Here is a 26,671-nt window from a genome sequence, read left to right as displayed (position 1 = left end):
ATGTGGACTGGAGAAAACCAGGGGTCCTCGGAGTTCTCGGTCTCGTCGTTCGGCATCTCGGTACCGCAGCTAGTGAAGGGCTCGCGGCTGCAGCGTGCTCAGTTGGGCTCAGGCACCAACCACGACGTCCACTGCGGCATGCTGGGCTTCTACCCATCGTTCCTGCAGAGCTACCGCACGCCCAGATGCTACCTGTTTTTCCTCTGCGTGCTGGGCATGACGCAGGGCTTTGTCGTCAACGGGCTCGTCTCCGTGGTGACTCCCACTATCGAGAAGCGCTTCCAGCTGCTTGGCATCGAAGTGGGGGCAAGCAACCTGTTCCCTCATAGTTCCCGCTTGCTTATTTAGCTCACATAGCCATTCATACGCCCTTGAGCCCAATGTTTACAAACATGTTCCTCTAGGGATATTACAATTTACTCAAAAAAATTTGCAGTGGTTTAGCTCTGGTTAAACCTGGAGGATTGCGAAAGCAACTAGGAGAGAGCGAGAGGCGATGGAGAGCGCGCGGCAGCGGCGGCGGCCCCGGCACCGCTAGCTGTGCGCTGCTACTGAGCATGGGCAACTGGCGAGCGTGGCGGCGGCACCTCTGAGTCACCCACACAGTGATGGCGGCGGCGCGCCAGCTGTGCGCCATGTGACGTCACGGCTCCTCGCGCATGCGCAGTATGGCCTTTCGTCAGCTTTGCGAAATGGCTCGGCGACTCGCGTAGTGTTGCGTTCGCAACAAAAACGATCTTTTTCTCTGTGTGGGTACCAAGGATCGTGATTTTTTGCACCCTCATGTACTTCGGCAATCTGCCGCATGTCAGATGTGATTAAGTGTAGCTTTTTTGCTTTTTTTAACCCGGCAGCTATTCACGATAGGGTCTCCCAAAACGGTCCCGGCGGAATAACTCCCGAAATGTTCGGCTCAGTGCTTGGATTGGTACCGGGGCAGACAAGATAGCGTTTAGTAGCCCCTCTTTCTCTGGAGTACATTACCTGCATGAAACGTCCAGGGTGTATTCCAAGCAGCCAGACAGCGAAGCTCAGGCAGCAGCGGGTCCGGTATTGGTCTTGGTAGCTTACCCTTCGCAATTCCCTGCAGTCAACAAGAAACATGGAATAGTGACGAACCGGGTCGTTCTTTCACAAAAAAGCGCGAACATCGCTGCCTGTTATGCAAAAGACGCGGCGGTAGCAGCGGTCATGCGCTACAAAATTTTGTTTTCAGTCGGCTAGGTTACGTCTTGGCACTGCGATTGATAAAGCCTCCGCAGTAACAAACCGGAACTGCAGTGCCTAGATGGGTACAAAACATAGGGCTGTAAAAACGAAGGCGTTAAATTAGTGTCTGCGTTTTTGTTAAGGAAACACGCTCTTCTTGCATGCATGCAGTGTGTATGCATGCTCGGAAGAGAAACGAACGCTGCATGCATTTCTAATCCAGCTAAAGGAATATGCCCAAACCAAGCTCGCCAACAAAGAGACGTGGCGGACGCCTCTATATTTTCGACAAAGTATCTCACTGGAAGGAAACCGCTATGCCGACTTGTAGCACCAAACTTTAAACTGCAAATGGCTTGGGAGCCTTAGTTTAGTTTTGACAGAGCCCAAACTAGTTTGTGAAAAGCAGGGTACTAAAGGCTGTAAGCACTCGTTTTTCTCCTACACGACGACACAGCTAACGCCGAAGATTTTTGGGGGACCAACAGGTGTGCCTGGCATAGTAAATAAGTTATCTGGATCAACTTGTTACTAATTGCGCCATTCTCGTAATTAATTCCTTTGTCCGTGTATTGTAGCTCCGTGTTAACTTTGTTCATGAAACAATTGGCCCTAGGGTATTTTGTTACAGACGTTGATATTGACGGCAGGACATGACTGGTAACATGTAGTGGCAGCGTTATGGGGTGCTGACGATGAGTTTCAGCACACACACGCATTATGGCGCAATTTTTGTTCAGGGTATCAGAGTAGCAATCAAGCAGCACTGCTACACATGTCCTAGCACGCAACTTCAATTTACAACCGATTGTTTAGATATAGGTACAGTCTTTGTCAAAAGTTTAGAGCCCAGGGGGTTTGTTTCTAAGCCTCGCAGTGGGACTCCTGTAACATGCGTGGTAGTCCTACCCATTGGAGGAGGCAGGACCAGAAATCTTCTTACCATCAGCAAATTTGGATCGCTGGAGATGCATTACGAACCAGACAGTGTGCTTCAGAAGCAAACTCCCTGGGCTCCAAGCTTTTGACAAAGGCTGTGCATACCCGGCGGCTGCAGCTCTCGGTTGCTCTATGATAGTCTCGACCTGTGACGATATAATTTGGGGTGGACGACGTGCAGATGATACAGAGCATGTTCAACGTGGCGTCATGCATCATGGTGACGCCGGTGAGCTACCACGGCGGCGTGGGCCACAAGCCGGTCATATTGGGCATCGGGGCCTTGGTCATGTCCGCTGGTGCTATGGTGTTCGCCTCGCCTCACTTTATTGCGCCGCAGTACCTGGTACTGGAGAGCGGCAGCACCAACCTCTGCCCCGAACATGGCCTTGGGAAGTGCTCCCTTACTGGCAGAGGCACCAACGCCAACGCCTTCAAGTACTTCTTCATGGTAAGGGCTCTCTAAATGCGGCAGCATCTATCGTTTATGTGCCGTTACCTCACTCTACGCCGTCTTCCAGACTCTTTTCTTTTATTGCGAAAGCAATACTGCTCACAGTTTGAGCCCTTCAGCGTTGCGCGGCGGTGGACACTTTTAACTTTTAGCGTGACCTTAGACGTGACGTCATACTAGCTGCGAAAAACCAGGGCCCCAGTTGGGCTCGTCAGCGTAGAGCGGCGGTAGACACGGCGGGCGGTGAGCCTCTCACTTCTCCCACTAGAGGCGCTGCGGTAGGAATGACGTCACACCATCTGTGGAAGAGAAGGGCCCCAACTCGTGCCGTCGGCGGAGAGCGGCGGTAGACACGGCGGGCGGTGAGCCTCTCGCTCCTCCCTCTAGGAGCGCTGCGGTCGGAGTGACGTCATACCAGTTGTATAAAGAAAGCTCCAGCTCGTGCCGTCGGTGCACAGCGGCGGTAGACACGGCGGATGCGGGCTGAAGAAACGGATGAAGTTGCTTTCGTAATTTTTTCTAAACCACACTCGTTGTCTTCCACACCGCCACTGCAAGAGCTGTTGTTTGCTCATGTAGAAGAAATAAACCTTGGGGGTGATCCGTCTCTTTGTTTTACGTCGTTAGGCCAGCGAGTAGTTGCAGTTCTGATTTCTGGGTGTTAATCACTTGATGTTGCGCAACAATGGGCCGGACCCCGCGCGTGTGCAGATACCGGCAGGTATGGTTGAACGTGATCTGAGAAAACATGTCTTGGGAAGCTGCCCTCTGCTCGCGAAGCCGAAGGTCCAAAGCTCTTAACCTGCCGTAAAATCCTGCGCACGTGACAAAGCATCTGCGCAGCTAGTTTTTGACGTCACGCTTCTGTGGACAGGATTCTATTCCACACTAAGAACAGGTCACCTATACAAAAGGGAAAGTCTGCTCTGAGATAACATCGTGTCTTTGGAATGTGTAATAATAATAGTAGTAGCAATAACAATAAAAACAATGAGTTTATTTCTCTTCGGTACAATGAAAAGGAGCAGCCCCAAAGAAGCTGCTTCGAAGAGCCGCTTGACGGGGTGTCTTCTCCAATATTTGACGACATTTGGCAGCACGAGACAAGTCAGCACACAGAAAGTAAACATAAATAATTAATGAAACGAATTTAAATAAAATCTATTAATAAAATCAAGTCAACAAGATGTCAGTGATACAGCAATCTTTTTAAGCGACACTGATGTATATTTCCCTTTAAAGTACCTACCAACAATTCTCCTTACTTTGGGAGTTCCTTACGGAAGCGCCTCTCGATCCAGTTCCGTGACGACAGCTCTGACGTCGTCGAGGCGTGCGTGCCTCAGTTGTCATTCCAGTTGTTTATCGCCGTTCCTCTCTTTTACTGGCCACCTTCTTGATCTGTTCGCATACCTGAATTTTTAAGCTTGCAAAATGCAGAACAGCTCGTGTTTTCTTCACATCTGTTCACGTGCTACGGCGCCAGGTTTCTGTGACGCCTGAATGGTTTTCAAATCGAAAGCGAAGCACTCTAAGGAGCATCGAGAGCACTGATGACCAATCACGTTTGCTCCTGTGTTTTCAAAAGTACAAAAAAGTTCTGAATTTCGAAAATAGAAGCCTTGCGATTAACACTAGTGATGCACTAAAGAAATGTCCCAGCGCTTCGTTTTCCCGGTAATGGTTGGCGAAACATTGGAGCGGCTGGAGCCGCGGACAGCCTGGCATTTCTGGCCTTTCATTTTAATGCAACTGCTCGCCACGTTTACCTTATAATTAAGTGCTTGGAATGGCATTTTGGGCATCACTCAACTTAAACTATATACAGAGCCAATTATAATCATCTGCTTTTAAAAGCGAACGGCAGATTTGTCCGGAGCTGCAAATCTGTCAAAAGTCTTGTATTGGTGGGCTTGGAATACAGTAAGCAGAGGACAGTACTCTTGTTTTTTCACCTTTTAAAGCGCGCTTTCTAGACGATAGGTGGGGCCACATCGTGACTAGTAAATGAACCGAGCTCTCCAAACAGGTTCGATTGTGGAGCGAGCCATGAGGCTGGAAAGAACAGCTCCGAACATAGTGTTGTGAATAAGAAAACTTTTCGCCTACGACTACAAGTACACCTCGGCATTTACTTTGCTATGTCGCGGAACTGCACTCACGTCTAGCAGATACGACGTAGCCTGGAGGGCTCTCAAACAGGTTTAACCAACTGGAGCTCTTTGCTGACACACAGGACACGGTTCTCTCGGAATTACGGCTCCATCAAAACGCGTCCTGATATTTTCTCCGATGCCCATTTCTGACGCAGATAGGCCATGCGCTGCACGGGGTCGGCTCGTCGCCATTCTTCACACTCGGGGTGGCTTACCTGGACCAGAATGTGCCCACCGCCAGCGCATCCATCTACATGGGTAATTACGACGCCATGAGCTTATGTGGCGACTAACGAAAAGGAAGCGAGCCAAAAATAAGCTTAAAACCTTTGACTAACTTTTAAGGCGGAAGCCTTTAATGCCTGATCGTTGTAAGCAGGAGTTGTCGACAGAAATGTCACAGTTTTCGTGAGAAAAGAACGGCTGAATGTGTCCACAAAATAGTGACAAACAACCTTCCGTTTGATATATCAATCTTTAACATCCCGCCACTTCCAACACGGAGCCGCACGTACGGCAATTTTAACTTGCCAGTGAAAAGAAATGTATATGGAGAGCGTCTCCTAAAGTTCACGGGCGTTAACATTTGGAATAATCTGCCACATGACCTAAAGACTGCCTAGAACTTTTCCATTGGAATAAAAAATTACTACCTTAAAAAGAATGACACACTTTGAGTTCATACTTTCATTTTTTACTAGTCGTCTTAGATATTTGCCTGATATTATTTGCATGTAGCCGAAACCTGATACCTTGATTTATTTATAGATTTATACATTTGCGTCTATTCTAAGGATGTTTTGTGATTAAAAAGTGTGCACTGAAATCATTGTATCCCCTTCTCGTGTGTTGTACCCTTGTGATGTTTTGTAAATACTTAACAGCTATTTTCCTCTAGCTTTTTGTGATGCCTTAATTTTTGTGCAAGTTCTACGCGTTTTGTTTGATCTGGAAGTTTTTAGTTTATATGATCTGTAATATATGTGTTTCTTTTGTTGATGCTCTTACAAGTGTTGAGAGTGATGTATAGCCTTCTTTATACTAACTTGCTTTATTTATTTTGGTATATTGTTGCCTGCATGCTTGTATACTTTTTTTCTATTGGACCCGTTACTAGCCGTTGGCTGTGTGTCCGAGCAGTGTTTGCGTACATTTGTAAAGCAACAAAGACCAATAAATGAATGAATGAATGAATGAATGAATGAATGAATGAACTCGTCGAAATGGTCGTGACGTCACAGTGCGCGAATTTCAAGGGGGGCTAACTGTACTTTGGCTAGTAACGATGCAACCAATTAAAGGGATGGTATAGTGATGGTCCAAGTAAGTGGGGCTGAGTTTAGTTAATTAGTTAATTAACCAATTAGCCTAATTAATATTTTTTGTCAGACCAAACAAATAAATAAACCAGAGTAGGAAATTGGTCGAGTTTGGGAATCGAACCAGGGTCTTCGGAGTGCGAGGCGAGCACGCTAACCACTCCGCAATGCCAGCTCGATGGTTTGGAATGAACAAAGGCGCATGTAGTGAATACGGTGTCTTTGCTCACTCCCATCTTCCTTCCTTCCCTTACGACGAGGTTCAGGTGTCCACCGAGATATGCGAGACAGACACATTTCCTTTCCTCAAAAATCAATTTACCGACCAACAAGGCGCAGAGCCGAACGGGCGATGGCGTTCTGTGGACTCCCTGGCAGCGTTGCAAGACGCGGTCACGTTCCACTCAGTGGCGAAGCTTAACATTTTAACCACACATCAGTGACACAAGCAGCAACACCGCGCTTAAGGCTCCCGCCTCACCGCACTTTAGGCCAACAAAATTCACCACTGAATTTTTTAATTGACAAGCATTGGCAATTTGTGTTACGCGGAGCAAGTCGTGCAGAAAATTTGGCACGCATTAATAATTCTGCGCGGTTAACCGGCAGTGGGCTAAATAAAAGTGGGCTGAATACGTTAAATGAACCCGTGTGACCGACTCGTCTTGCAGGTATTTTTTACGCCACATCTGTCCTGGGACCCGCCATGGGCTTTCTTCTAGGTGGATTTTTTCTGTCGAAATATACGGACATAACCGTCGATACTTCACAGTGAGTACAACCAAGGTTTTTCGTTATGTTCTTACCTGTTGCCACGAATAAGATACACGTTTGCAACAAGGAGGGAGAAATAGAAGGCTCCTAAACTCAGCTTGCGACGACGCCTTATCTTCTGTAGTGCTTATACAGAGCTCAAACTTTCGGTCACATGCTCATTGAAGTTTGTGGTATATGCTTGCTAACTGTATTGCCTATGCGCTTGAGATGCTGGGCTGGGTATCAAGCTGAATCTTTTTTTTGTTTCCCTTTTCGACAATACGTTTCTAGATGCACTGTCATTTCGTTAAAGGATGTTGGCTAGTCGTCATTGCCGATGACAGTTCTATTTCAGTTACGAAACAAAAGCCACGAATGTTAGCGGAAATGTAAGCCAGTTGTCCAACTCAGCAACTGCATAGAAAGATCGTCGAACCAACTAAAATTCGTGCTATAATGTGTTTTGCCTTTTGCTTGAATGCAATCGCAAAATAATGGCAGGTTTATGCGAAGCTGAACGAATTTGACGCGATGACTTTTTATTTGTGGAGGAAAGAGAATGTGACAAATATTTGCACCAGAACGCATGCTTAGATAAAAGGCTCTCATTTAAATAGTTTTAAGTATAGTGCTAGCAGTGAAAAGTTTTATTCACCCCGAGTTTCCTATTTAGCAGCTTTGTTCTAAAAGAAAAACTAATATGCAAGTATCCTGGCTCATCGGAAGCTTTGCCGTATATATTTTTTGAAATACCTATTCTGCACCTAGTTTTGTGAGCGGAGACGATTCGCGCATTTTGAGACACCTTTTGGTGAGCCACAAATTTGGTTTCTTGACAAGCCAACGTAAGCAAAAAGGCTTTATGGCATGTTTGAGTGACCGTATCTTGCTAGGCGGGTGGAGCTGTGTTTGTTTCACAGGACGCTGTAGCTCTTGTACTAAATAGTACCCATTTTAATGCGCACAATACAATAATTGCGCTGCGCAGGCTGGGCATGGACTCTTCCAGCACAAACTGGGTGGGCGCCTGGTGGGTAGGATTCTTCGGGGCTTCGATCGTTATGTTCCTCTCTGCTTTTCCCGTCGCCAGCTTTCCAAGGGAGTTACCAAGTACGTACAAGAAGCTCATTTGTTTGCAAGATCTGCCTATTGTGAAACTTCGATATGTAAGGTCTCATGTTCACCACAAAAATGTGAATAATTCAGTATGATGACTTCGAGGAACCGAGAAGATGACAGCTTCCTTGGAAACAGAGCAAATCATAGACATTAACAATGCCGAAACAAATGACCCAAAGTTTTGGTGCCACGTCCTAGTGATTTAGAAGAACGTCAATTTGGGCTAGATGGTGCATTATTTGAGATAGAAATGGTAATATAGCAAGAAGTACACAAGAAAGACTGACACAGGACATGCGCATGTCCTGCGTCAGTCTTTCTTATGTACGTCTTGCTGTAGCGCTCTTACCATTTCTGTCCTAGTGATATCATCGTAAATATGTTTACTTCCTCGATCAAGCGTCCATTTTGTCATTTCCCTCTTTGGAAGCGTCATTTTTCTGGTCTGAAAGCGGTCACTCAGACTCTCCTCTTCCCTTGCCGTTTATAGGATAAGAGGAGTCGTGCTCGGCCCTATTTATTACTTACTATGACGTGGGATACAGGGTCACGTGTTGGACAAATTTATTATATTTCGTGTCACTAAGCTGCAATGCCGCCATGAAACACACCATGCAGGCTTTAGGTTCCCACTCTAGAAATGTTATGCCATTCCCGCATCCACGCGACGTTTGGAGATATTGCACTGTCTAGGCTGCGATAGGTTAAGCCACTATTCCAAAACCTGGCGGAGACGGCCATTTCTGACTGAAAAAAAAGCGAGACCACATTGTGGCCTTTGACAGATGCGTGCCTCAACGAACGTTCTTTAGTTTAGTGCGACAGATAACGCTGCTCTCAATAAGGTATCTACTTCATCACGCTACGTGTAACAGCAGAGTGCAAGTCAGAGCTCAACTTGACGGCTCCAGAAAGGGAACATTTCAGCTTGCTAGCACGCTTGAGGAGAGCACACTTATGGAAGCCGTCGCCACTAGCCAGATCATAATACAAGATACGACTTAACTCCGCCCTCAGTAAAACTGCCCGCCTGTTTAACTTAGGTAAGGCCGAAACTTGAATATGCATCTGCCATCTTGGACGACCATGTAGTCAACCTTGCAAACGCCTTGGAATCCGTCCAGAAACGCGCGGTGCGTTCATATATTCAGACTATTTTTGCCGCACCAGTGTTACATCACTAAAAGCTCCAGGTAACCTCCCCTACCTTGCAACGCACTGAAATATAACTACATTTTGCCTTTGTGCTAAATTCTATTGTTCACCGCTGAGCACTTGCGTCATCACCCCAGCCCACCACCATTATCGTGAGCTTTTTCCTGCAGGACGAAGGCCAACACAACCAGAAAGAGCAACAAAATTTTTATTCAGAGCAAGAACTAGACTGAATTTTAATGAATGTCCGATTAAGCCGCATAAAGTAGACCACGACAAAAATCTTTAGGGGAATCACCGACGGGAGAGTACCTAACAAGTGCGACAGCATTCTATTAGGGGTCTAGAACTACATAATGCGCTCTCTTTCTAGCATATTTCGCGTCGCAATATCCAGAGATCGCTCACAATTTTCTGACGCTACCACCACCAGCAACGCAAAAAGCCGTAGTTCCCTGTTGAAGCGTTCCATATCAGCCGCTCGCACGAAATAAGGAAATATGCAATCCATAAGACATAAAAAATGTTTCCACGATTTCCATACAGTGTACATGACGTAATATGGCGTCCGCAACTTTAAAATGTGCTTCCATATAGTCCATAGAGACTCCATATGCTTTATACTGACTCCATGAGATCAATATGGAAACATTTGGAACTATAGGTCTCCTTATACGGAAACTTTCAGTAGAGAGCTATGAAATGGAATTGGCAAAAAAAAAAAGACGGGGCACGTGAGCTCCGCCTTGACAATATGACGCTATAGCGTAGAGGGCTAATTCCCATATGTACAGACGGTCATTCTATACTTTACAATCACAGATCCCTCAGCCTCGTCATACCACTCCTGGCGCATTGGTGGAGAGATTAAGCAATGAGCCACTGCACTGCGATGGAAGGTGCTGTCCAGGGGTGGGTCTTGCGCGGCCCAAGATCATTTTCCCAAGCGACCAATCATTAATTTAACTGCCACCCTCCATGGCGGGCAGGTTGCTCACTATGCGGTGGGCAGGTTGTGATGACGGTTCAAGGTCACGTGACCTAGGTGGCCCACCTGCCTCCTAGGTTGCTCTTTGGACACCACCTTCCACAGTCATGTTGCACACATGGCTTTACCTAGCAGAGTGAAGCTGTCGCTTCAAAATTACTAGGTGGATGGTCACGTGATGTTCGTTCGTGTTTTTCCCGCAGCTGCCAAGCAGAAAGCATTAGAAGTGGCCCAAAAGAAGAAGGAAAAGGAAAAGCAGCAGTCGAAGCAATCCCGGCTCACGCCCGATGTGCAAGACATGAAGGCAGCAGAGGAGCCGAAGGACGCACCAGAACCGATGGAAGATGCTCGGGAACAAAAGGACGCACCGAACCAACAGCACGACTCGCTGGAGCCAAAGGATGTGCAGAGCCCGCAGGCGAACTTTGGGTCAAGCCCGATTCCGGTGATCGGGGAGCGCAGCTTCGTTAACCACGTCCGGAGGCTGGTCTACAATCCCACCTTCATGTGCCTGACGCTTGCGGCGTCAGCCGAAAGTGAGTCCACTTGCCACTAGTGAATGCCAACTCTCACCAAAAAAAAAAAGATAGCTATAGTCGATTGGTAAACCTGCTAGCACCAGTAAAGTGTGTTCTAACGTGCTTTAGAATTCGACGCATGATTGCGCGACGCAGTCAACGCACGTTAACAGGCAGTCGCAGTTCGTGCTAGTAATTCGTTTTAGTGGAGGGAACTTAAAACGGCGGCAGTATATATACTATGCCGCAATATGTACTAGAGCTATGACACCGCATCTCAGATACAAAGAACAAGTGTGGCCGCACATCTCGGTTATAGCGAGCGAGAAGACTCAAGTATTACCCGGAGTCTGAAACCCGCGCTTCTCACTGAAGCGGAGCGAGATGGGTGCCTCTAAACCTGTGTGATAAACCCTGCCCCCTTTTCTAAGGAAACACCACGACCCCATAAAAAAATTGCCGATGATTACGTTACTTCCTAAGGCGAACGTTCAGCGCAGCTCATCAGCTGGTTCAGCTTTTCGATAGATTGAGGCAAAGAATTCGACGAAGACATGTAAGTACAATTACAGACAACTTGTTATTTTGCACACATATTCTTTCTTCAAGAAACACTCCACCAGCAGTTCTTGATTGTCATGAAGGAAGCCTTGTGGTCGGAGAAATAGATGGATATATGCTCGACTTGCTGCACCAATGCCTGGTTCTCAAAGACGAGGTCTGCGCAAGTATTTCGCGAGGTTGTCACAGCTCTGGCAGCCGTTGCGAGCGAGAGGAACGGGATGTTCTTACCCATAAGTGGTAAGAAACTCCCGCTTGTCTTTATATCTACATCAAAGTCCCCACTTCGGCGGCGCGAACGGCAGGATCTTCTCGGCGGCGCCGCTTAGCCTGTGCCTCAGCGTCGCGCACTCCTAGATCATCTAGACGGCGACGACGGGAAGCTACCGCTTCGGCGGCACGCACCTCTGGATTCTGGCGGTGACGGCGCCGGGCCACTTCTCTGGCAGCTAGTTTAGCAGCAGCGGCAGACGAAGGACTTCCACCGGTTCCCTCGCTCATGGCTCACAAAGAACTTGCAGAGAGTAAACTATTTATATAGGCAGGCGGTTCGCAGTGACAAATGGCGGCGGCTATGCGTTTCGGCTCGGGTGGTTGTCACGCGCTCTTGTTGAGTGCGTTCCGAGGTACCCCTTGAGCGTGGGGGGGTAGTGGTTTCGGACACAAAGCAGATGCCCTCGACTCAGCGCGGCAAGCTCAGCGGAGACCAGCTACCAAGTTACAAGGCGTTTTTGGTCATTTGTTGCCCAGCTTTCGCCGGTCGCAAGCCAGAGTATGGGTCGGAGCCAAAGGTTCACAAAGCAGTTTATACTGCAATGAGACAATACAGAGGATTTCACAATCACTAGTACAAGCACATACAAAGTGATTAACAAAACGCAACTCTTACAAAGTTACACTTGAGAGAGATTACAATACAAAATAATTATTTCACTTGAAGTGCACTACCACAAGAGAAAGATGCATACAAAGCACAATTTGTTCACTGAAGCTTAAACAGCGGCTTGAGCGTTCGGCGCCCTACTTATACAGGCTCGCTCCACGTCTGTCTGCTCTTCGTGGCAAAGCAGGCGTGCACATACACACAGCGTCGGCAGTGCTGTCTCCTTTGGTCAAACGCTGGGAGTGGCTTCGAGGAGTACCTGGAACTCTCTGTCGTAGCGCCGCTGCCGTCGTGGTAGTGAAGAGGTGGAGGGCATCTCTTAGCGCACGCAAGGCTAGAAACGACTCGGACAGTCTAGCACAATGGACCGCAATCCCCCCGGGCGCCGCGTCGGCGAGCGGTTAGAGAATGGGCAGCCACACACAAAAGGCTAGTCGCTCTCCAGGGGTTCCTCTCTCTCTCGTGGTAGTGCACTTTAAGTGTGATAATTCTTTTGTACTGTAATCTCTCTCAAGTGTAACTTTGCACCAGCTGCGTTTTGTTAATCACTTTGTATGTGTTTGTACTAGTGATTGTGAAATCCTCTGTATTGTCTCATTGCTGTACAACCTTTGTTTTGTGAACGTTTGGCTCCTAACCATTCTCTGGCTTGCGACTGGCGAAAGGTGGGCATCAAACGACCAAAAACCTCTTGTCACTTGGTAGCTGGTCTCCGCTGAGCTTACAACGCTGAGTCGAGGGCATCTCCTTTGTGTCCGACACCGCTACCCCCACACGCTCTAGGGGTGTCTGGGAAGGCACGCAACAAGTGCGCGAAGTTGGGTAACAACCGCCCGGGCCGAAACGCACAACCGCCGCCGTTTGTCACTGCGAACCGCCTGCCTATATAAACAGTTTACTCTCTGCAAGTTCTTTGTGAGCCATGAGAGAGGCAACCGGTGGAAGTCCGCCTGCCGCTGCTGCTAAACGAGCTACCAGAGCACATGCCCAGCGCTGTCGCCGCCAGAATCCAGAGTTTCGTGCCGCCTAAGCGCAAGCTTCCCGTTCCCGCCGTCGAGATGATCCAGGAGTGCGCGTCGCTGAGGCACAGGCTAAGCGCCGCCGCCGAGAAGACCCTGCCGTTCGCGCCGCCGAAGTGGGGACTAGGATGTAGATATAAAGACAAGCGGGAATTTCATAGCTCTTATACGGGAGAGAATCCCGTTCCTCTCGCTCGTAACGGCTCCCACAGCTGTGACAACCGTGCGAAACACTTGCACAGACCTCGTCTTTGAGAACCAGGCATTGGTGCAGCAAGTCTAGCATATATCCATCTACTTCTCCGACCACAAAGCTTCCTTCATGACAATAAAGAACTGTTAGTGGAGTGTTTCTTGAGGAAGGAAAATGTGCGAAAAATAACAAGTCGTCTGTAATTGTACATGCATGCCTTGCTCGGATTCTTTGCCTCAATCTATCGAAAAGCTGAAACAGCTGATGAGCCGCGCTCAAATTTTGCATTAGGAAGTAACGTAATCGTTGGCATTTTTTTTTTGTTTCTTGCTTTTGAGGAGGTTGCGCTTTTACCCTCTCCTGGTTACATCGGCTAACAACGACGGCGATGGTGACACCGCGAAACTCAGAAACGGGCGCCTAAGAGCTGCGCCCTAAAAGCTTCTTCGTAATTTCTTCTCCAAGCTGCCCTGTCTTGTTAAGGGCTCTGGGATTTATCAGGCACTCGTTCGCCGATTGTTCTCCATGTGTCTTTATGCCAGCATATATTTGGCAAAAATTTTGCAAAGGGAATGTACAATCTGCACTCGGCGCAGTGGCTCAGTGGTTAAGGCGCTCCTACACTGAGCCGGAGAACAGTGGCTTGAACGCGACCGCGGCTGCCGCGTTTCAATGGAGGCGAGACGCAAAAATGTGTCCATGTGCTGTACGATGTCAGTGCACGTTAAAGATTTTCTGGTGGTCGAAACTATTCGGTGACCTCCACTACGGCACCCCTTTTTCTTCCTTTCTTCTTTCACTCCCTCCTTTATCCCCTCTTTACCGCGCCATTTGGTTGTCCACCGAGATACGGGAGCCTGTTACTTTTCCATTTCCGTTTCTAAAAAACCAGTTTTCATTATTGTAGACTGCAATTGCGTATACTCAGAAATAATTAAAGGCAATTCACTATACGCGCTGCAGTTCTTGATAAGGCGTAGGTTCGTCTTGCTCTCGACAGGCGGCGCGATAGGTGACGGTATGGATTGGGATTTTTTGAAGCAGTGGAGTTAAAACAGAACTGTTATTTTTTACACGAAGGTAAAAATTAGATCGGCTGAAAAACTGACAGTGACTGAAGTGTTTGTGCACTGTGCTTAAGTAAATGCGGCTGTATATAAATATATTCATCTAACCTGTAGGAGCTGATGGAAGACATTGGATTTCTTGCGGCCAAGTGGTGAATGAAAAGACAACTCAAGTTCAATGTTCTGCGTAATTAAGCTTTGAAGGCAGGCTCGAGTTGATTCCAGCTAGGGCAATGGAGGAGGTGGCTGTGAATCGATCTTTTGATGTAAAAGTAGATTTGAAGATTCATTTGATAGGCCACCTATATATAGGATTTAAAATATCAGCTAATGGCGCAAGAATGCCTTTTGGAAATAGGCCGGGCAGTAAAGGGAAAACGTGTTTTGGAAATTGTCTTCAAACACGAATGGTATTCCGCGAATTCATGGAGAACCGTGGCAGTACACATCAGCGGCTTCACCATGTGGTGTGTTCAAGAGAGATTTGAGACATGCATCGTTTCTTGACCGACATTTTTTTCCGCGCTATTTGGGCTTCTTTGCACCCTTCGAAGCCTTTCCATCTACAAAGTCTCATCGTATTGATGCCACTTAATTATTTTCTTACCCCGAGAAAACAGGTGGCTTCAGTGCGATGTGCCTAAATTTTTTTTCACCCAATAATTTAATACCTTTTTTTTGGAGCACATCATTATGTACTTGTATAATTGTGATTTCTGTTATAAAATAAAAAAAAAAACAATATGCGTTACTTAGGAAGTAAAAATATTTCATAGGCGAATTTCGAGAGGCTCTCGCAAAATTATTTACCGTAGCCAATCAGAAAATAGGAATTATTAATCTAGAATAAACGCTTTGTGCGACACTAGACCAAAAAGTATATTGAGTTACAGAGCAATTCATGCTAAACTTTCTGGTCCACAAAAATTCCAAAACGAAACGAATTGCTCGCTCATAGCGCTTTGGGCTACTCTGCAGTACAGTGCGAAGGTGTACCCCTGTCTGTCTTGCCAATAACTGCGTCCGCTACACTGCTGATGACGCTGAATAGTTGAAAACGTACCCGCTACCTACAGAGAAGTTCTGGAAGCAATGGTGGAACGGAAAGTTAGAGTCGGGCACTTGTTTATAGTGCAGGCTGAAGGAACAATATTCTCTGTCCGAAATTATGCGGACAAGCCGACTGAACGTCGTCTTTACTTACAAAACTATCGCTTGCACCTGCAGAGTCGACTATTGAGGCTGCGAAATCGCGTGAATACCGCCTGCGCTAAGCAAAGTGGGTGCGAGAAGAAGGCGCCATCATTGTCGCCATGCTTGCGCTATCGCTCCGTGTTGACAGGTTTCGGGTCAAGCTTAGAAATTCTCCCCGTGCTGCTGACGAAAAATCCGATTCCGACACTGAAGCATCCTTTTGCAACGTGCTGAGTGGCGTCAGCTGCCCAGAAGCATTCACGATTGCCCAGAGTGGGGCATTTTGCGTCATTGTTCAAATGGAACGATTTGATTGGCGCGGTAAGGAATTAGTTAAGGCGATGTATTGCATTTTATAACTTTCTTAGGAAGGGATGCTTAAATCCCAGTAGTGAAAATTTTGAGTCGCTGTGGTCTTTGTTTCAGCAATGGTGGCATCGGGGCTGACTGGATTCGCCACGAAGATCTTCATATCCATGTTCGGCATATCCTCTTCAAAGGCCTCTGGTATCTTAGGTACGTGAACAGTGTATAGCTCGAGGACCTCTTCTGACACCGCAAATTCGCTGAAATATGCATGCCCTGCCAATTTTGGCTTTTCATACGCTGCGTGCATTCACTCATAACGGTTTTGCGTTTTAATGCACTCTTTGACATTGTACCATGAACTTTATGCACTGCTGTAAGTATAGCGGTCTGCTGGTTTGGGGAAGGGTATTGCGGTAACAAGTCACGCTGTGTCAACTTCATTATGTTGTACCTTTACCACTCAGCTCCCGAGAAGTTTACGAGTCTTGCTTCAGGCTAACAAGATATGCGCTGTATTGTGCTTCATCAGCCTCTTATTTGGGCGCCTCTCTGCCACACATAACCACCGTCAACCTGCTGCCTTTCTGCTGGAAAGTTTGTTGTTTATGGGGCTAAACAAGGCTGACGACGGGGCGAGTTGGTACTGATTAATCTTAACGTCCCAAACTGACTCATGCTATGAGGGACGCCGTAGTGAAGGGCTCCGGAAATTCCGAGCACCTGGAGTTCTTTAACGTGCACTTACATCGCACAGTACACGCGACTCTAGAATTTCGCCTCCACCGTAACCACACCGAAGGCGCACTGAACTGCAGGAAAATGAATCTTGACAACTATAGCCATAAATGCGTGTAAGCAGTAGCACCGATTTATGAAGGGCAAGAAAGGAATCTCATATGGTTTTGTCATGCTGCACATAAGTTTGGCAAATAGGATAGTGCTGTGAAGCATAGGGCTTAGAGACGCACATAATAGTAAGGCAGGCGGTGACTGTCAGCTATAATCAAAGCAGGTATGCTAATAAAAAATATGTTCTATTGCTTTAACGGCGGCGCCAACTGCTGCACTGCGTGGTCACGCCTAAGTAGTTCTGCCACGATATCGGCAGCACGTACAGGCGCGGACAAAAGTAAACGGAGCACGCAACTGCCTTCGAATATTTTTCACGCGTAACCTAATTGAAATTTCCAGCAGTGGTACGCGCATGCTGGTAGTGGAGGTTGGTGGGCTTTCTTGTAGACAAACAATACTTCATTACCAATCGAGAAAGCGTGATTGCACTTAGAACGCAATAGCGTGCTCCGTTTACTTATGGCCGCGCCTGTACGTTTAGATTTAGGGTACTGCGAGATCTCGCGCAGCCCTTTGTGGCCAGTGTTCCGAGAGCGTTCGCTGTGTACTCCACCTGCCGCAGGATTGCGGGTTCTCGCCTTCCGTTTACGTGTAGCGTTCCGAGCAGGGCGCTCCTTCTCGGTGGCATCCGTCGACGCCTGGCACAGAAATTTGCTCATCCAAGCACTAATCCAAATAATGCATCGAGTTTCAGTGCACTTTGATCATCCGAAATGTGTTAGTCCATTGACGGTCTTGAATAGGTCTCGCGCATTACCCGCGGGCGTGTTTCAGTGTATGTGTGTCTCGCGGACACGAAACAATGATCGTTTGGAAAAATTGGTTTTTCACTAAGGGAACTCAGTAAGCGCTCAAATAGGTTCCGTTGAAATGCCGGCATTTAACATGCCCTGCATTGTTGCGGATTTATGGGTGATGAGCGTAAGCAACTTAATCACGTTCTGAAGGGAAAATGATTATAGAAAAGGCAGCATAAGTTTGCGTCGGAAATAACTTTGATCCATATTGCTGCTGAAACCACCGCCTATAAAAAGAGTGTAAACAAATGCTTGCACGAACTGGCACTCTCCATGTAGCGAAAAATAATTGTCAGGCGGGTGATATAGCACTAGGAAAAGAACTTTACGAGTACGTAGGAAAGGATTTCGTAATTGGTTGGTATAGTATATATTTTGTTTTCGTTTTGATTTAACACTCCATGATGAACAAGCGGCTTTTACTCCGTAAGGGCTTTGACACTGGGAAAAGGACGATGAATGTCTCATTCAGGACGCCGCATAATTAGTAATCTCTACATATCGCCATGGGAAGAAAAACAATACGTATAACGTTGACAAGCCAGAAGAGAGCGGAGTGAGTCGGGGAGCAAGTGCGGGTTAATGACATCATATTCAAAACCAAGAGCAAGAAATGAGCTTGGGCAGGGCATGTAATTTGAAGGGAAGATAAGCGATGGTCGTTAAGGGTGCGTAACGGATGGAGTCTGATAAAAGGCAAGCGTAGCAAGTGGCGGCATAAAGTTATGTGGGAAGATGAGAATAGCAAATCTACGTGGTACAGGACAAAGTTACTTGGAGGGATCTGGTGGAGGTCTCTACTCTGTAGGTGACGGTAGTCAGGCTGCTGCATCTGATGATGATAAGATTGTCGCCTCCGCATTTATGGCGCAACAAATCGCCAGAGGACCTGACCCGTGCGCCCTCCACATGCCGCGTGCAGGCGCCGTGGCCGTGCCCAGTGCCTGCGGCGGCACCCTGCTGGGCGGCTACGTCATCACCAAGCTGAACGTGAAGTCGTCGACCATCGTGCGCTACTGCGTCATCCTCTCGTTCGTGCCCTGGTTCACGATGTTTGTCTTCATGCACTCGTGCGACAACACCCACAGCGCGCTCGTTAACCTCACCACCAAGAGTGGCGCGTAAGCACGTCCATGCTGCTCGACCTATAGGGCAAAATGCCTAGTGCGCCGTGTCATTCGACAAGTTGGCTATGTGCGTTTTGTTACTAACTTGTGCCCGGCCCAGTCGTTTTAAAATATTGCTTAGCATTGACAGTACGATACAGTATAGTTACCGCAGATTAATCGTATTTTGGAGAGATAATTTAGGATATGCCAGTATTGTATGATGAATTTAAGGCATCGGGGAGTCTCGGCGGCAAAGCTAACAGCTTCGTGGAGCATTGTATAGGTCCCATAAGGGTTTATCTTCCCTTCTCTTTTCTCCATAGAGGTGCATCACTCCACATGTGTAGGCATACCAATCAAATGTAGGTACATATTTGTTCATAACGAACGCAGAGACAGAGAGAGAGAGAAATAACTTTAATGACCAAGATATCTGAGACACGTAGGTTTCCGGGTCCCCGCATGTCCCCACTGCACTATACGTTCATGAGTCGATGGAGTTCCATGGCGTGGGTGGCCCAGTCAGTGGCTATCTTCCGCCTAGCCCAGCCGGTCGAGTGCAGTAGGATCTATTACTTTCGAGCGGTCAGGACCTCCGCGCCCCACGGGGGAGCGTCCGCAGGGCATTCAAGGAAAATATGGTTAAGAGTAGCGTTGGTGTGGGTGCACTGGCTACAGGCGGGAATGTATGGTTCCGGGTGGATGTGGGAAAGCAAATAGGTGGAGGGGAGGGGGCGGGTCTGAAGGCTGCGCCATAATATTTGCTGGCAGTTGTTAAGGAATTTGTAGGGGAGGTTGGGCATAGCTGGCGTTAAGCGCGATATGCCTGGGTGAGTTTGCAGAAGGAGCGCATGCAAGAAGAGCCCGTATTTGATTTCGCCGCTACCCGATTCATAAGACCATTGCCGGGGTCATTAGCGGCTTCGTTGCCGGGGTTTCCAGAGCGCGAAGGCGCCCAGATCACCTCCGCATGGCGAGGCGGGTTTCTGGGGGAAAAGATGAGGATGTTGAAAGCAGTTTCGTGGATTCACCGTCGCGCTAAATTTAAGAGTGCAGTTTTTAAGACGGTAAGGACGTACGGGACATCAGTTTGTGTAAGGGCAAGAGCGACTGCAGTCTCCGAGGATTGATGCGGCAGGAAAGTGGAGAGTGGTGATGGCAGGAGTGTGTATGGTGAACGACTGTTATTGCCGCGTCTTGGCCTGTGCAGGCTGAGTCCACCTATTCGGCGTCGGCTTGCGAACCATAGTATTTGTGGAGAGCTTTCTGTCACAAGTATACGCCATCAAAAATAGCGTGATGAAGCGCAGATTAAATTGAAAATAAATATACCAGTGACGTAGCGATGTCTGGTTTGTTTTTACTTGCTGCGTCAGTTTGCTCTCTGACAGCGTGAGCAATATGCATAATTTCGCCAATTTAATTGGAAGAAGCAAATGCAAGTTCGTCTGCGCAACACGTCATTTACAGTCTACTCAGAGCACTGGAACCGACACGCATGCAGAAATGACAGATAATAAAAAGAAGAAAAGGAGAACTAGATGGTTCAATACAGTGCAATCATTAAGATTATGTGAGATGCTTCGTGATAGCTCTGCTAACAAAACACCTACAAAAAGATGGGCGTTTTCAGCATAGTGCGCCTTACTTGGCACTGGACTTTCCTCGGGGCGTGCATCGCAGGCGTTTGATTATCCGGTTGAAGTCTACGCTAATACATGTCCTTATGCTAAGATTATGCGAAAATGCAAATCTCGTACCGCATTAATTTCGGTCGAAATTTCACCTTTTGCAGCGGTAGGTTCAAGGGTGATTTTCTCCGCAGTCAACGGTACCTTCATCAGGGTCATGCCGTGCGATAGTTCAAAACTACCGGGCTCACCAACTGTAAGACAAAGCTATCCGTGGGGCCGCGAGTCAGAAGGGACATACAGACGTCTCCAACCTAGGCGTCGCCTTACTGGTCTCTTTTTTTTTTTACCATGCAACACAAATTGTTCCCTGCCTGTCCCCTTATTGGTCGACTGGCTTCTCCGTGAAGCTGGGGCTAAAACATTCTTTCTGGGTTTGCATTTTTGGCTCTTTTGGCTGCTGTCTTTACCCGGTCCTCACAGATGCCCCATTTGCACCAGCTTCGCATAGCATTTCAGCGGAGTAATACTGTGACGCCTTTCCTGGAAAGGTCTATAGGCTGAGTGACCACAGATGATCATGTTGTGGTCACAGAATATTGGGGTTAAATGTAGTAACTGGAGAGGCGCGCAATAAGGCAAGTGTTGTCCTTCGTTTGGGCCGCGGGAAGACGAAATTAAGGAAGTTATTTCGGCCTGCACACAGTGAAACCACGCTAGGAGGGTTTCATGGCGCAAGATAATAACTATTCATATCGAAGCATAGGAAGCATGAGTCGCATTACGAGTTTAGGAAAACTGCTTTTATAAAACCTAAATGTAGGACTAAATATGGAAAGCAATTATACAGTTGGCTTATTTCGAACCTTCTGAATCTTCATCCTGATTTGTTGGGCCTCATGGAAAACTGTTCTTCTCTCCATGCTTTCCGAAAGCAGGCAAAGAATTTTTTTTTGACTTGCCGATAAACCCGACTATGTTTGTAGAAACTGCGGTGCCAGTATATTTACTGTTATGTTTCAGGCGATCCCTTTCATTCCGGTTATCTTTGTTTGTTTTTTCAAGGGAACACATTGGTGATTATTCTCTTTACTCAATTACTTTGACTTGTAGCAAGGGTGTGCTTTTCAAATCTAGTTGTATGTGGAATCGCACGGTATTCCTGTAGAATTTTGTTGTAATGTTTTTTTTTTCTTTTTTAGGTGTGTGTTTTTTTGCTGTCTTAAGATATTCTTGCAGAATTTTGCTGAATTTCTTTTCATGTCCACACTGTGCTGTATGAATGCAGGGCGCTTAGGGCCTAGTCAGGTGACCTCATGTGTCACCTTTAGCCCTCTTCACATGGACAATTGTATTTTGTCTGAATTTTAATAAATTTCAATAAAGATGGACATCCGCATGAAACGATCAGAGCGCGAAGACTGACAGCAGCTGCCGCGGCTCGTGCGTGCGTGCAGCCAAAAGCTCACTTTCCCCGACCTGGAGAGCGGGTGCAATGCGCACTGCAACTGCACGGGCGTCATGTTCGACCCTGTCTGCGGGAGTGACAACTTCACATACTACTCGCCCTGCGTCGCCGGCTGTGCTGACGAGAAACAATCCAAGAAGACTAAGGTGAGTGCCCGACTTCGTCCTGCCTCCACATTCAGGCGGAAAAGTGCTTTTTTGGCTTGCAAAAACTCGGCTATCACGGGAGCTTCGATGACAGTGCAAGTTTCGCCGCACGGACGCATTTTCGCCTGCGAAAAAGTAGTAGGGTTTTAATCTAGTTAAAGAGCGTAGACTTGCGAAAGAATGTGTTTACCCTGGCTGGCGCATGGTTTTTATTTGCTGGGTCATCGAAACGTCTGGCGAAGATGTCAGACTCAGGTTAAGCTCTTTTCGAGGTTAAGCTGATCTGAAGGGTTAGCGCGCAGATGGAAGTTGATTGAGAAGACTTTGACAATGCACAGGACTAGATAGTGTTGCAGTTTAGCATGGCTGCGGCGGTAGCATAGTGTTTTCTTGCAGTGGCCAGCGAAGCCCATTTGTTCGTGCCGCCGCGAGTACGAAACACAGCCATTGCAATGTCTATTTTCTGTGCCCTCAAGTTCAGGGGTGCCACAAAATTCTTGGCTAGGACCTCGTGAAGCTAGTACTTTCGCACTAATGCTCTCCATGCAGACCAAGCTTAACAGCCTTTTCGCCAGCACGTTTGGAAGATATGGCAGCACTAGCGCCGTTAGCATTCCTACCGAGCGTTATTTAATTATTGCAGCTACAAAACTACGAATTTAAATCGCTACATGACATGCGGTCAGTTTTTGAGGCGACCGCAGAAGCAGGCGCTGCACATCAGCTGGCTAGGCAGCTACATATGATGTACTGCAACTATTCTCGCTCCAGGGCGGAGCTTTCGTTCTTGACTAAGGACGCAACGAGTTTGCAGTCGCGATGAGGTGCCTTAGTAAGTCAGCGGCCAGTAGTTGCGGAGCGCAACAGCTCTCATTAGTAGCCGTTTCTATAGATTACCGGCGTGAAAGTAGGACTCTTTTTCATGTTTCAAAGCGGCTTCAATCTGTGCCGTGTAGTTCTCTGCCACACCTACCTGCAGCATCTTTGGCCTGTGTCCAGCTTTACACGCAGTGCACTTGCGTGAACGGGCCTACACTGAGCATGCCGCTCGACAACGACACCCTTTTCTACTACATGGCCAAGCGGGATCCGTGCTCCCCTGACTGCAACCTCATCCTCGTCTACGCGGGTGCTATGTTCATAGCTCTCTTCTTCACTTTCCTGCTCATCGTGCCCGCTTTGACGGCGCTGTTGCGGTCCATCGACGAGGACATTAAATCCACGGGCATCGGTGTCAACTACGTGGCCATCAGGCTGCTTGGTATGAAGAGCACGCGACACGGCACTGAACACGCTGTCAGAAGTATCGTACCGCTAAAACAGTCATTTATTTCATTTCTTGTTTGCGCTGCTGACCCAGCCTTGCGCTTAAACTTCGCCCATACGCTGTTGAGCTGCTTGCTCTCTTCGCATTTCTGTTGCAACCAATAACTTTTCCAGAACTGACGTTTGCTGAAGTATTCCATAAATTCAAAAGAAGACAATCGATAGAGATCTGTCTGGTAGGAAAATGAATTTAATTTAGGTGAAGAAGAACGCCGACCGAAAATGAGAAAACAAGACGTTTCAGAACGTAATAGGTTAGTTTCTTCAACAGGTGTGACTGTGGGCGATTTGGAGCTTGCCTTTTTAAGGCCTCGTTTAGTCAGCCACCTTATCAGAGATTATGGACCATGGATGTAAGAAATTGAACCGTTCCTAGAAAGCGGTTAGCATTCCCCCCGCGCACAATGGCACCCTTGAAGTCAATTTTGAGGTCACATGCCTCACAGTGTTCCGTCACCTCGCTTCACTTTCTGTTAATTTGTTTGACATGCACCTTGTGCTGCTTCATTCTCTCGAGGTAATTGTTGGTTTCGCCAACTTAGTTTTCTCATCATTTCATTGCCCTTCTTTCTACCTGATATATACGGAGATGCCTACCCAGTTCTAAACCTTCGACATCGAGACGAAGGATACTTTCGGTAATTAAGATAGAACTGGGCAGAGGCATGCCATTTAGTACAGAATCATTGAGAAATGCATTATCCTTGCTCTCTTTGCTCTGCGCTAGGCACCATCCCTGGACCGATCCTGTTCGGGCACTTAATCGACCGCAGCTGTGTCCTGTGGCAGGGCACATGCAGTGGTGGCTCGGGCGCCTGCGCCGTCTATGAAAATTCGGCTATGGGCATGAACCTGTTCCGTGTCATGATCAGCGTCAAGTCGGCCTCTATACTCTTCTTCTTCTGCGCTTCACTCAGCGCCAGGATGCAGGTATGTGGTGATTTCTCAGTTCTGTTCGCAGGCGCATTCAGGCGCATTTGGTCGCCTGAATGACACAAGCCTCAGCGATACTCAACTACAGCAGCCTTGTTGATTTTTGCGTATTCGCCCTATGGGGTGCTCCAAGCGGCCTGAGCTAGATGCACGCGTCACCCAGTGTCACAATATATTGAATGTATCGGGCTTACAAGTCGTAAATTTTGAAGTTAAACGTCAGGCAGTGACGCTAGAGCTATGAAAGACGCAGTAGGAGAGGACTCTGTATTCATTCAGACAACCTGTTGTTCTTTAACGTGTGCTTTAACTTAAGAATAGGGCAGCTTTTGTATTTCGCCTTCATGAAAACACTCGACCGTGGCCGGGATCGAACACGCGAGCCTGGGATCAGCACCTAAACGCCTAAACTACTGCTCCAACGCAGCCAGGGGTTTTACCGAGACCGCTGTTTTGAGCACGATTCCCGGTTTTGCAGCGTCGCCTTCGTGGGCGGAACAGCGTGCCACCCTATAATCCACCAGTATGCAGCAACGTCAGGCTTAACGTCACGTATTGCGTGACGTCACTGCAACGCTCCAGTGCAAGACACGTTATCGAGTGGTGTGAACACAGTAACCTCACCAGTGACAGCACAGTGACACGCCACGCGCTGTCTGCCAGAGAAGGTGAACGACGTGTATCTACCACCGCAGACAGATTTAGCTTAACTTCGCATTGCATAGTAGAAGCCGTCCTGCGCTTTTTTTAGCTTTATTTTTTGCTTAATGAATAAGAAAGAGGCGCAGAACAAAAACAATCCAGAAGTTAAGGGGAAAAACAAGTTACGTAGCCAAGAGTGCTTTTGTAACCTGTCCTGGCCGTCTATGGGATACGTTTTTGCTCTTTAGCGGAAGCTGGCTCTGCGCGAGAAATAATCGAGAGTTCGTTGCCTTCTATGCAGTACTTAGTATCGATAATCAAACATGTAAGTACATGCGCCGGTTAATCGTGAACGGTTCTAACGAGAGAACTACTTTGAGAAACCGTCTCCCGAAGAGGTGACGTCAGTAGCACCTTTTAAACGCGCAAAAATTCAAGCAGGAACTTTATTAAGTTAGGCAGAATATACGCCTGCTCATTTGAAGAAGAAGCGTGCCTGTAAATTCCTTGTAATTTTCTACTCTCCCACTCCGACATTACAGAAAAATATCCGTTACACAGTTTGCCACTGCATTTCCTTTTCTAACATATTAGTACTCTATATTAACATAAGACAGCAAATTGTAATCACTGCCGGAAACCGTTGCACAGCTGCACACATTATGTACAGGATGCCTGTTTGAAATTGAGGCTACGTACCGGCTTCGATTCCTCTTTGTGCACCGAGTTCTGTGCTCAACAAACGACAAAAAAAAATGGCGCCCGAGAATAAAGAACCTCTGATTGTTTTAAACAGAGCTCCGCCTCATCACCGAATGCCGAAGGGACGCCTGCCGTGGCGACGCCCAAGGACGGCGGCGCTGAGAAGCCTAAACAGGAGCCTGAACAGGAGCAGCAGCAACAGCTACAGAATTCGGGCGGTCCTGACAACCCAGAGAAATTGGACAGGAGAAAGGACGACGCTAAGGACGACGGCAACAGGGATAGCCGCTCCCGAAGCTAAGCTTCCGCGTCGAAGGTTTACGCTGGAGCGCGCGGAAAAAATGAATAAATATTAAAAAAAAAGCGGGCGCTGTGTTCACAGCACGCTCAATAAGTATACAGCCGATCGTAGTGTCTCGCAAAGCAATGTGCATTGAATTGTTCGGGCCACATGAACAGTTGAGTACAACACATGTGATCAAGTGCCCTTCTACGACACACACCACCTCTTGCATGTTTTGAGAGGTGGCAGTGCAGTTGTCATTTTATCGGTGCTGGGACGGCGGAAAGGCTCGGTGTTAGCAAGGCATGAGAGAAACAAACAGCATCGCGATAACGGACAAGGACAACAAGCGGTTCCTAACAACAGTCAGCGCTTGTCCCTCTTTCTTCTTGTCCTTCGTCGCGGCGCTGTTTTTTATTTCTTCAACGATGCACCAACTCGCTCAGGTTTCGGTTCTTCCACAGTGTGAGAGGCTTTCGCTTCGGTTTATAGCGAGCTTTTCGTTTACGTTGTTTGTGTTGGTATGTCTTAGGGAAAGCACTCATCTGCTGGGAAATGAGACTACAACCCATGTGTTGGACTCCAAGGGGATGGCACTGCTGCTTTACAAAGACGCTTCGTGCAAAGCCTCCCGTTCGGGAGCCAGAAAAGGTAGGAGTCATTTGCACCCGCTGAAGGCACGCCGTACATATTGTGAGAGGGCAACAAGTCTAACTGGCTCTTAACAATACAAGAGGAACGGCGTTTTGAAACCTTTTCTTCTACAGTTCGTGTACCACGACTTTCCACACTTCACCTTCATACCGATTTGCTACTGCTCAACCAAAAAACCAGCTTCTGTCTTAATAATCGCTAAAAAAAATCTCAATTTTAACTCATCAATAATTACCCACAGAAAATGTGGAACTTGGCGGAGTGAGTGAGTGAAGAAACTTTATTTCCG

At 47.5% G+C, this 26,671-nt stretch overlaps 1 protein-coding gene across 1 annotated transcript; it reads left to right on the top strand.

Annotated features, from left to right (window-relative positions):
• LOC149371144 (solute carrier organic anion transporter family member 4A1-like) lies at nucleotides 1-25,746 on the top strand. Its single transcript, XM_089579482.1, has 12 exons — nucleotides 1-306; nucleotides 2,330-2,599; nucleotides 4,914-5,016; nucleotides 6,749-6,848; nucleotides 7,822-7,943; nucleotides 10,299-10,631; nucleotides 15,957-16,046; nucleotides 18,411-18,609; nucleotides 21,686-21,842; nucleotides 22,842-23,103; nucleotides 23,896-24,098; nucleotides 25,540-25,746. The coding sequence occupies exons 1-12, from the start codon at nucleotides 1-3 to the stop codon at nucleotides 25,744-25,746; spliced, it is 2,352 nt and encodes a 783-aa protein (XP_089435608.1).
• Nucleotides 25,747-26,671: the final 925 nt, after the last annotated feature.

This window comes from Amblyomma mixtum, chromosome 1 (assembly GCF_055824585.1).
Source record: "Amblyomma mixtum isolate Tamu chromosome 1, ASM5582458v1, whole genome shotgun sequence".
Lineage (NCBI taxonomy): Eukaryota > Metazoa > Arthropoda > Arachnida > Ixodida > Ixodidae > Amblyomma > Amblyomma mixtum.
This window is presented reverse-complemented; position numbering and strand designations above follow the sequence as displayed.

What these genes read in the sequence shown, in the direction of transcription:
- LOC149371144 (XM_089579482.1), top strand. Translation starts at nt 1, where the DNA reads ATGTGGACTGGAGAAAACCAGGGGTCCTCGGAGTTCTCGGTCTCGTCG. An exon ending in CAGCGCATCCATCTACATGG is followed by an intron (nt 5,017 to 6,748) that starts GTAATTACGACG and finishes CTCGTCTTGCAG; the next exon opens with GTATTTTTTACGCCACATCT. An exon ending in AACAATCCAAGAAGACTAAG is followed by an intron (nt 21,843 to 22,841) that starts GTGAGTGCCCGA and finishes GCCTGTGTCCAG; the next exon opens with CTTTACACGCAGTGCACTTG.